Source organism: Plecotus auritus (assembly GCF_963455305.1).
Source record: "Plecotus auritus genome assembly, chromosome: 1".
Lineage (NCBI taxonomy): Eukaryota > Metazoa > Chordata > Mammalia > Chiroptera > Vespertilionidae > Plecotus > Plecotus auritus.
Window position 1 is genome coordinate 221351527 of NC_137770.1, and position 12158 is coordinate 221363684.

General features: G+C 38.3%; 1 protein-coding gene across 2 annotated transcripts in view; it reads right to left on the reverse strand.

The window, feature by feature from the left end:
* Positions 1 to 12158, reverse strand: part of SLC30A9 (solute carrier family 30 member 9) — a 90535-nt gene that overhangs the window by 38381 nt on the left and 39996 nt on the right. For both annotated transcript variants that reach the window (XM_080660763.1, XM_080660764.1), the window contains exons 8-10: positions 10250 to 10317; positions 6327 to 6429; positions 1172 to 1227 (exon numbers count right to left, since the gene is read on the reverse strand). In XM_080660763.1, coding sequence (XP_080516889.1) covers positions 1172 to 1227; positions 6327 to 6429; positions 10250 to 10317 — 227 coding nt within the window. The remainder of the gene's footprint in view (positions 1 to 1171; positions 1228 to 6326; positions 6430 to 10249; positions 10318 to 12158) is intronic.

Genomic DNA, 12158 nt, shown 5'->3' on the forward strand with positions numbered 1-12158 from the left:
CTCCTCCCTGGCCTTGGCCCTGGTCGGGGCTTGTGCAGAAGGCAACCAATCAATGTGTTTCTCTCACATCGATATTTCTCTCTATCTTTCCCTCTCTCTTCCACTCTCTCTAAAAATCAATGGAAAAATATCCTCAGGTGAGGATTAAAAAAAAAGAAAACAGTAGTGTCTTGCTTTCAAGTAAAGAAAGGCATTTATATAAAGCATAGAGGTAGACTCTTTTACAGCAATAAAAGTGCTTTTTTTGTCTTAAGATTCATCGAATTCTACTACTGGAGTGTTTTTTAAAATGATGCATGTGGAATTCAAGTTTTAGATGGTTATGTTAGAAGCAACAAAAAACATCTCTGTATCAAACAACTGGTAGAATTCAAATTAATATATTCTAAAAAGCATACTCATTTTACAAGTAAATAATCTGAAATATTAACAGAATGCTATTTCCAAATCACAACAGGATTAAAATAGATTAAGTATGGATTTAGTAGGAGTTATTGCTAAGATTTTATTTATATTTTTTAAAGCTCAGCCCTCATGGGCCTTGCATTGTTATCTACATATGTAGACAAAGAAATCATTTATTTATTTATTTTGTTGTTAATCCTCACCTGAGGATATTTTTTCCATTGATTTTTAGGGAGAGTAGAAGAGAGAGGGAAAGAGAAACATCGATGTGAGAGAAACACATCGATTGGTTGCCTCCTGCCTGAGCCCCAACCAGGGCCCCAGCTGGGGAGAAGCCTGCAACCAAGTTATGTGCCCTTGACCAGAATCGAACGTGGGACTGACCCTTTGGTCCACAGGTTAATGCTCTCTATCCACTGAGCCAAATCGGCTAGAGCTATTGCCGATTGAGTGGTCTATTAGTCTCAGTATGAAATATATGTTTCCTTTGACCAAATAAAACAGAACTCTAAGATCAAAATATGAGCTCTGTTTTAAATTATCAAATATAAAAAGTACAAGATCTCTATGCCATGTTACAAAGCATATAAATAGTTTAAACTCTATTTTCAAATTATATCTTAAATTTACTTTGACACAGCAGTGAGTACACTTCAGTGGAAGCAATAACCAAATCTTTAACACGAACTGCAGGTACAGAAACAGCAGGCTTCTAAAATTAAGTTGCCACAAAAACAAACAAAAAAGATAAAGGCATTGTCCTTACGGATGACTAGGATCTGGTGTTTGAATAGACTTACTGATGCCCAAAGCCAGTAAACCCTATGGAGAAGAAGCAAAAAGATAATCATTAGCAAATGAGGAGTATAACATGGTAAAGCCAATCTGGAGGATGCAATCTGAAAATGACAAACACAAATACTAATGTCCAATAGCTAAGCTATCTGGTTTCTAATACTTAACCGAGAGAAATAAAAATAAACACAAAGGGGTTCAGAACACCATTGCTTATAAAGATGAAAAATCTGAAAGCAACCTCAAATCCATCATTGAGGAATGGCAAAATAAATAAAACCATAAATTACTTCTACAACAGTTAAAAGAATGGAGTTGGGATAGAGCTTTATGTACTGAATGCTAAAAGCTCCTACACATACCATTAGGTGTAAGGGGGTGAGGGGGAAGAAGCGAATTTAGAAACAGTATTTACAGTACAGAACTTAACGTTTTGTAGTTTTTTTAACTACATATAATACATAGCACAAGGAAAGGTCTAGAACAGGGATGGGGAAAGTTCAGCCTGTAAAATCAGTTGGTCTGGCCCTGCCAAGGCATTAGGGATGAGTTAATTAAATGTTTGACGAAATATAGCAGGCTAATTTTTAAGCTGATAATTTTGTATGGCCTGCAAATGATGTTATAAATATTCAAATGGCCCTTGGCAGAAAAAAGGTTCCCCACCCCTGGTCTAGAAAAATGCACGTTTAACTATATTTTTACCTCTGAGGAGAAAAGCAAGATTAGTGGTGTCTGTAATATCTTTTATTTTATATAAAGAATAACTTGTATAACTGTACAAATAAAAGGTTGTCAAATTTTAAACCAGTATATATTGTCTATGTACACATACATTACTAGTAAAACTGCAAAACCATGCACAGGAATTATACATATCAATTATACAGAGCAGTGATTATCAGGGATGTGGAAGGTGGAAATAAAGATGGAGGACTAGTTATAAATAAGACTTTACTTCTTTACAAAAAACAACAATACAAAAACCTAACGTAAATATGGCAAAAGTGAGAACATGAATTTTTAAGTTTTGATACTGGAAATCCCACCCTAAATGTACAGACTATTACAGTTTTGTTTTTTTCTACTGGACTCCAAAAGGAAAGAGGGTTAAAACTACCTAAAAACAAATGGCTTTTCAATGAGTTAAACTAAGAAAATAAAAAAAAAGAACATATAATTTTTAAACCTGTACATTAAAACTGAAATATTCATTAATTCACACTGTGTACAAATGTCTGTGTGTTTGTTTATGAAAGTCAATGAGGATTCAATTATTTTTAAAATCTTTAATATTAAGGTTTACTCTGCAATATAGTGTAGAAATATCAAGTATTCTATAAACTGAATCTGAACCATATTAGTTCTTCTTATAAAAATATCACAGATCCTCTAATCCTGTCCTTCCCCAGAGGCAAGGTTGCATTAGTTATGTTTGATATGTCCTTCCAGACCTTTCTCTGGTCATTTAGAACATATGTATATATGTGCATACATATATTACATATATAACCTACACTAGAGGCCCAGTGCATGAAAATTCATGCACTGGAGAGGGGGGGTCCCTCAGCCCGGCCTGCCCCCTCACAGTCCGGAAGCCCTCAGGGGCGGGAGGCAACCCAGCAATCAGGGGAAGGCAATGCCCCATCATACCTCTGCTGCTGCCACTGCTGGCAGCGCAAGCCTCGGCTGGCCCTGAGCAGCTGGGCAGCTGCCATCTGAGGCTTGCCTGTGCCTCGGGCTGGCCCTGGGCAACTGGGGGGCTGAGGTGAATGGGCGCCACCATCTTTGAGGGTGTGGCAGTCAATTAGCATATTCCCTCCTTATTGGCTGTGGGTGCCACCATTTTTTAGGGCGGGGCAGTCAATTAGCATATTTCCTCCTTACTGGCTGTGGGCACCAGCTTTGCGACAGTGTGAGGGTCAATTAGCATATTCCCTTTATTAGATAGGATTTGTTTGGTTTATAGCATTAATATTTTAGCACCAAGTAGTTAAGAAGCATTATTAATGTTTCCCCTTCTGTAATCATCTTTACCTTTTAAGGTTTTCCTCATACTATCATGCAACTGTTTAAATGTTGTCTTAGAATATCTTTCTACTAGTAGCTGTTTTGTGTGTATGACCTGCTTACAGAAGACAGAGCAAGGACTGTCTTCTTTTCCTAAACACTTAATACGTGGCAAACTCAAGTGTGCAATAAATTCATATAAATTAATATCTAGGAGAATCCTCATAGCTTTTGCTGTTATGTTTGGGCCTACGACCTACTTCAAATTTGTATATGATCTGTGGCGGGGATCAAGGTACTTTGATTTTTTTCCATAAGGCTATCCAAACCTTTCTAGCACCACTTGTTAGTTTCCTTTCTTCATTCAATTGCTTTGGTGCCTTTATCAAAAATCAATTTACCAAATGTAACTGTGATTCTGTTGCTGGATCCTCTACTATAAAGTTACATTGGTCTGTCATTCCTTAGGCCAATATCTCACTGTTTTAATTACTGTAGTTTTATAAATTTTGAAGTCCTTCAAATTCTCTTCTTTAAAATTGCTTTGAATGTTCTGAGTTCTTTGCATTTCCATTCCAAGTTCTAGACTTTAGTTTTTCAATTTCTATCAAAAAAAAGTCTCCTGGGATGATTGCAGTTACATTAAATCTACAGATCAATTTAAGGAGATTTGACATATTACATCACGTCATCCAATTCATGAACATGGTATATCTCTCCATTTCTTTAGGTCTTCTTTAATTTCTCCCAGACACATTTTAAATTTTCACTGTAAAAGTTTTGCACATCTTTCATTAAACTTACTCATAAGTATTTAGTATTATTTGATATGATTTTAAATAAAATTTATTAAATTTTTAATTTGCCATTTGTTTGTTGATAATAGAAATGCAAATGATTTTTGCATGTTAACCTTCTATTCCTATTGATATTGAATGTTAAATTAACTTTATATTCCTAGGATAATACTCACTTGATTATGATATATTATCATTTTTATGTATTCAACTTGATATTTTAAGAATTTTTGCATCTATGTCCTTGAGGGATATTAGTCTTCATTTTTCTTTCTTGTAACATTTTTGTAAGGTTTTGGTATCAGGGTTATGCTGGCCTTATTAGAGGAGTTGAAAAGCATTTCCTTCTCTATATTTGAAAGCCTGTCCTATTGGTATTACTTATTCCTTAAATGTTTGATAGTATTCTCTTGATATTGTCTCACAGGTCACTGAAGCTCCCTTCATTTTTTTCAATCTTTTTCCCTCAGTATGAATGTTTTCTACTGCCATATATTTAAGTTCATTGATTGTTTTTTCTATAGTGTCTGCTTTTAACTCTACACAGTTAATTTTTCATATCAGACATATTTTTCAGCTCTAAAAGCTCCATTTCATTCTTTATATCTTCCATTTCTCTTGTTAATATACATGTTTTCCTTTCAATATATGAATGTAGTTGTAATAGCTATTTAACATCCTTTTCACATGTCAATTGACTCTGTTTCTATTGACTGATTTTTCTCCTGGTTATAAGTCAAATGTTCTGCTTCTTGCATGTCAAATTCTTTCTTTTTTCTTTTTTTTATTAAATGCCAAATACCATGAATGTTATATTGAGTTTCTGGATTTTATTGTCTTCCTTCTAGAGTGTGGGGCTCTGTTCTGGCAGGTAATTAAGTTACAACTTGATCCTTTAGAGCTCTGACCCTCTGTGGAACTCTGCCTTATAATTGCTAGCCTCCTCAGACTTGATAAATTCTAATTTCTGCCTTCTCAGCTTAACAAGACTGTTATCTCCCACTATACTACACCATCCCACATGTGCCTCCAAACAAAAGCCAGAGATCATAGAGTTCAACTAATTTGTTTTCTTTATCTCCAGGATCATGGTCTTGTCTAGGATCATGGACTATTGTCCAAAGTTTAAAAATATTGTTTCATATATTTTATGTAGTTTTTTAGTTGTTTACAGAAAAAGACTAAATTCAGTTCCCATTAGTTCATCATGGTGGGAAGCAAAGGTTCTTTACATAATGGTTTACAATTTGATTTTTTTTTCTTAATTTATTACGTTATCATTTCAGAAGAGTACATAACTATAATTACCACATTCTTTTAAACCCTTGAATACTCCTTCAGAGTATGGACACTGAAAAACTATCTTCAATGTTTTAATAATAACAGCTAAGAATGAAACTAATCATCTGTACATAACTCCTGGTCCATATGTACAAATATTTTTGCATTTCAATTTTCATGAGTCCAAATAAGTTTTTTAAAAAATAGATATTATGTGATATGTATCTCTCCCCAACCACTCTCCTCTCTCTCCACTCCACAACTGACTGGGAAAATATTATATTGATACAAGTTATTAAATATTTACTGCACAAAAATTTAATTCAAGGGAAAGATTTGTAAGTACTGATAGCAAATATTTGACTTCTTTCCTTACTTTTGCAAAGGGTTTTAATCTATTTGACAGTGAGTTAGGCAAGTTGGTATAAATAAATGAATACTGAAAAGGCATTCTCTTAAAACAACACATTGTTTAAAATGTGAAATAATAATACAAGTAGAAAGTTTTGTTGTGTTCTTTAAAAAGGCTTAAATTTACAGTATTCAAAATTTGGGTTAAAGAAGGTATTTTAATTTTATAAAAATCTTTCTTCATTTGCAAATTCAGAAAAGGAATTCAAAGTACAAGTCTAATGTGAAATTTTAATTTATCAATGACATGGGACTAATTTACATAGTTATTCAAAAAACTTAAATTTATTGACTCTTAAATTCATTGACCATAAGAACTTATGTTCAGATATAAATTTCCACCTAAAGTAAGAATCTCTTCTACAAAAACTTCTGCCCAAACACTTAGTGAATGATAATCTTACTACTTCATATTCCACTGTTGGAAGTTCTTAAAGCCTAAACACCTGCTTTAAAATATCATTCTCATATTTCTATGTGCTTCATTGTTCAAAAGTAAAACAATTTTCTTTTTCTTCCACATGCCAACTACAGGAATTATTCAGTTTTTAAAACAAGCCAACTTTTAGATTAAATCAGTAAAAAATTACTTTTAAAATTAATAAGAGTAAAGCTTTTATCCCTCACCTGGTTACAAGTATCAGATAAAGAATGTATAGCTTCGGAGAACATACTTGCTGAACCCGTATAAATCCAAGCAAGAAATTTAAAGAAGCAATTTAATCCATTGCTAGGAGAGAAAAAGAAAGCAATTTACCATTGGTTTAGTCAAAAATTTTCACCTAAAGCTTATTTAATTGACTATATATACCTCTATACTAGATTGTGTCAAAGGAAATTAAAAAGAATCTCTAGCCTTCAAAAACTTACTATGTTTCTGGTAACAAGAGTACAAATTTCAAAAATACAGATTTGGTATTAAATATTCAAATGAAGAGGCATGATGCGTATAAGCAAATTAAGTGCATTTTAAGAACTGATAAGAGGATGTTCTACATTTGGCCAAAATAAAATTAGAAAGGAAATTATGTGTCTTAGGTAGGTAAAAGATCTGCATCAATATTGTCCAGTAGAGCAGTGTCAAAGGCAAGACTTTGGTGAAAGTCTGTTTACTTAAATAGATGAACACAAATCTAGACCAAGCAGTCTCTGAGTCATACTAGACCATAGATGTTAAAATAAATATGGTTAGCCGAAACGGGTTTGGCTCAGTGGATAGAGCGTCGGCCTGCGGACTGAATGGTCCCGGGTTTGATTCCGGTCAAGGGCATGTACCTTGGTTGCGGGCACATCCCCAGTGGGAGATGTGCAGGAGGCAGCTGATCGATGTTTCTCTCTCTCATCGATGTTTCTAGCTCTCTATCCCTCTCCCTTCCTCTCTGTAAAATATCAATAAAATATATTTTAAAAAATAAAATAAAATAGCCGAAACCGGTTTGGCTCAGTGGATAGAGCATCGGCCTGCGGACTGAAAGGTCCCGGGTTCGATTCCGGTCAAGGGCATGTACCTTGGTTGCGGGCACATCCCCAGTGTGGGGTGTGCAGGAGGCAGCTGATCGATGTTTCTCTCTCATCGATGTTTCTAGCTCTCTATCCCTCTCCCTTCCTCTCTGTGAAATATCAATAAAATATATTAAAAAAAAAAAAAAAAAAAAAAAAAAAAAAAAAATAAAATAAAATAAAATAAATATGGTTAGCTCTGAGCAAGCCAGCTGCTCAGATTCCAACAGTAATGACTAGCATGACTTACTTGAGGCACTATACTAGTCATTTACCATGTTTTATTATAATCCTATTATACAAATATTATCATTTCATAAATGAGAAAACTGTACATCCCCTTCCTCCACTTCAAATAATATCTTGAAAGAAGCATATCTGCTCCTGTTTCTCCATTCTCCCCACTTTGTACAGTCTTCAGTGCACTAAATAATGGCTTCTGCCTCCAATACCTCCAACCTCCAATACCTCCAATTCATCAAGTTTTTTTCCTGAGAGCTTTTTCTTCCTGACACTATTCACATTATTCTATGGCTTTAATTATTACCTATATACTAATAACTCTCAACCCTAAATCTCTAATACAAATCTCCCTCCTAAGCTTCAGACCAATAAATATTAACAATAATTATGAAGTACTTATTATGTACCAGGTACTATGCTAAGCAATTTACATATATTACATACATTCCTCTGATTAAAAAAAACACACACTTTAATTACTAACCCAGTTTTACTGACAAAAAATAAATAAATTTAATCCTTTGACCAACTCCACTGGGGAGTCCTATAAAAACTCCAATTCGAAACTCAACATTTCCTTTGCTCCCACGCTGCTCCTCCTTCCAGTGTGTCCCTTTTCTCAGGGATGGTGCAATATCTATCGAACTAGTGGCCCAGTGCACGAAATTCATGCATGGGAGGGAGGGGTGTCCCTTAGCCCAGCCTGCACCCTCTCCAATCTGGGACCCCTCGGGGGATAACCAGCAGTCGGACATCCCTCTCACAATTCAAAACTGCTGGCTCCTAACTGCTCGCCTGCCTGCCTGATTGTCCCTAACTGCTCCCCTGCTGGCTTGATTGCCCCTAACCACCTCTGCCTCGGTCTCACACCCGGGACCCAGGATTCCATCATCCAGCCGACCACAGGCACCCGGGATCTGGGCTTCCCTCCCTCTGGTCAGCATAGGCACCCAGGCTAGCTGCAACCGCAGGAGATGGTGGGCAGGTGGCTTCGCCTGGGCTGCAGCCACAAGTGCTGGCGCCTGGGACAGCGGGGTGGGAGGCTTCTCCATCTACCAGGCTGTAGCCAGCCTCAGGTGCTGGTACCCAGTTTCTCTGTCTCCCCCAGGATGTGGGGCAGGCGGATGTGAGGCTTCTGCAGCTGGCTGAGGCCTGGGATCACAGGGCAAACGGCTTCTTCGTCTCCCGGGCCACACCCAGCCTCAGGCGCTAGGGCCCGGTTTCTCTATCTCCCCCAGGACATGGGGCGGGTGGACGTGGGGTGGGTGGCTTCTGCAGCTGGCTGCGGCCTGGGATCATGGAGCAGGCGGCTTATTGGTCTCTCTGGCCACAACCAGCCTCAGGCGCTGGCGCCCGACTTCTCCGACTCCCACAGGCCCAGAGTGGCCAGAGGGTGAGGCCGCGGCCATCTTCGCCAGGTAAATTTGCATACTCACTCCTGATTGGCTGGTGGGCGTAGCAGAGGTATGATCAATTTGCATCTTTCTCTTTTATTAGTGTAGATTAGTGTAGACTGTTCAGAAATATGGGCAACATCTTTTCCATACCTCCTAAATACTTTCTGAACCTAAACATGTCTCTCTATTCCTCCATGAATACTACCACTATCTTAGTTTATTGTAACATCATCTCTTTTCTGTATAACTGTAAATGACTTCCCCTAGTTTAGTGCCCCTCTAATCCTTGAAGATAAGATATTTGTATTTTCAGACCTTATCACAATTCCTGACACACATATTATATATATTTTAAAATTAAAAGAACTAATGATTTATGAAATTAATGCCTTTAAATATTTTAAAATAGGTTATTCAACAAAATGGAAAAAAGATAAAACAATAGAAATCAAGAAGACAGAGGACAAAAAATGGCAAAAACAGCAATTATGTTCTACACCAAGGGAAGTGGGAGAAAAAATAATAGTGCAGATACTCTTCAATAGCTATAACCTAAGTTGATTTAATTACTCTAAAATAAGCTTGGCTATCTCAACCTTTTTTTAAAAAAGACTTTTATCAACTTCAAATGAAAATAGGAATTTTCAGATAGCAACTGTTCTTGGATCTTAACCACATCAAAAATATACACAGCACAAGCAAGGGTATATACAGTGAGTGGCCAATTTATTATTATCTCTGAATGCATAATAATCTGGCCACTCAGTGTGTGTGTGTGTGTGTGTGTGTGTGTGTGTGTATTTTTTAGAGGCCCGGTGCATGAATTCGTGCATGGGTGGGGTCCAGCCAGCCTGGCCAAGGGGGTGGGGACATGGGCGGTTGGCCAGCCTGCCTACTGGTTGAACTCCTGGTTGAGGGGACAATTTGCATATTAACCTTTTATTATATAGGATATATATACTGAGTGGCCAGATTATTTTGCGTTCAGAGATCATAATAATCTGGCCACTCAGTGTATATGGACTCTTCCCCCATCAACTAACTTACAAAAACAAAGACATTCACCTTTCTCCTAAAACAATGTAAGCCTCTAACTTTTTATTAAGATACCAACTAATAAAGAATATAAACTGCCCTAGCTGGGTTGGCTTAGTGGATAGAGTGCTGGCCTGTGGACTGAAGGGTCCAAAGTTTGATTCCATTCAAGGGCACATCCTGAGTTGCTGGCTCCGTCCCCAGTAGGAGGGATTCAGGAGATAGCCCATCAATGATTCTCTCTCATCATTGATGTTTCTATGTCTCTCTCCCTCTCCCTTCCTCTCTGAAATCAGTAGGAAAAACAACAACAAAAAGAATATATACATAAAATAACGTATATCTACTTTAAAAGCTGTATTTTTCAGTACTTACATGCAAATGGCAACCATCACCACCTTTCCTGGCCCCTTAAGAAAAACTGATGTCATTCTGGAACGTGGCTATAAAAGAAAAACAATGTTTTAGAAAATCTCAAAAATTTCTAGAAGCATTTTTAATGCTTATAAGTGATTCTGACACACCAGAAAATATCTCTTCTATCAATACCTCTAAACAACTAGGTTTACTTATTTAATTTGTTTCTCCATAATTTCCTCTATAAAAAGTGGGAAGATGGAAATCTAAAGGAAATCTAGGTCCTATTCCAGAATCTTAATTATTTATTTTGTTTCCTTGTAACTGATTTCCTGCCTTCTTCCAGAAAGGACCCTGGCCAGTGTGGCTCAGTTGGCTGAGCATCCTCCCGTACACCAAAAGGTCACTGGTTCGAATCCTGGTCAGGGCACATATCCAGGTTTCAGGTTTGCTCTCTGATAGGGGTCCAAGAGGGAGGCAACCAATGTTTCCTACATTAATGTTTCTCTCTCTTCCTCTCCCTTCCTCTCACTCTAAAGTCAATAAAACCAGAGGAGAAACCAAGATGGCAGCATAGGTAAACACCTGATATTGGTGCCTCGCACAACCATGTCAAAACTACAACTAAAAAACAAAACAGACATCATCCAGAACCACAGGAAGGCTGGCGGAGTGGAAATTCTACAACTAGAAGAAAAGAGAAAAGCACACTGAGACTCAGAGGAGCTGCGGAAGTAAAGTGCAGAGGTATGGAGGCGCACGCACACACGCGCACAAGGGACTGGAAAATGAGGACACGGTTTTCATTTGGGAGGGAGACACAAGTTCCCGAATGCTCTGAACTCCAGTTCCGGGTGAGACTCTGGGTACCCAGACTCATACGGGGAGAAACTGGACTGTCTGGCATTGGGCGGAACTCGAGGGCGGCTTTCTCTCAGAGGTGCTTGCAGCAATTACTGAGGGACACCGAGACCCCGGGGCCTCTTAGGGCAGGGCTGATGGGAAGCCATTGCTGTTTGCTCTGCCCTGAGACCCCGCCCCAACCAAGCTGTGTGCAGAGGCTTTTGCATATGAATGGCCTGGCCCTTTGAAATCTAAAATTACCTAACAAACTGCAGCTGGGTCAGAGAGCTCCAGAACATCCAAAAGAAGGCCCAAGGCCCCACAGCAGTTTGCATTGCTTCACAGCTGGGCCTCATCTGGGTACCTCCAAAACCCAAACAAAGAAGAATCTGCAGATCTTTCCATAGCTCCTGCTGGGTGGCCTCAGGCAGAGGCTAAATTAGCACCTCCTTGGAGATCCAAGAGCCAGTGTACCCAGTAGTCAGAGTGGAACCATCCAGATTACAACTCCTCAGATCCATAAGGGACACACTCAGGGGGCAGATTCAGTAAGCACCAAAGCCCCACTAAAGCAAGTCTTGCCTCATTAGGGTGTCTCCAGCACAGTTCTCCCATGCAGACACAGCTGATCCTCACAGCCCAATGGCCTGGAGGTCAATTCCTCCCAGTGATACCAACAATAATCAAGGCTTAACTACAACAAGACTGTGCACACAGCCCACAAAGGGGTGCACCAAGAGTGTTCACCTCAGGTAACTGGGGAGGCTGACCCACTGGGCCCTATAGGACACCTAGCACACAAAGCCACTCTATCAACACAGGGAAGCAGCCAAAATGTGGAGACAAAGAAACAGGTCACAAATGACAGAAATGGAGGGAAGCAAATTACTGGATATAGAGTTCAAAACCACGGTTATAATGTTTTTCAAGAATTTTCTAGAAACTGCCGATAAATTTAGTGAGACCCTCGAGGATATGAAAAAGGGCCAACTAGAAATTAAGCATACACTGACTGAAATAAAGAATAATATTCAGAGATCCAACAGCAGACTAGAGGATTGCAGGAATCAAGTTAAAGATTTGA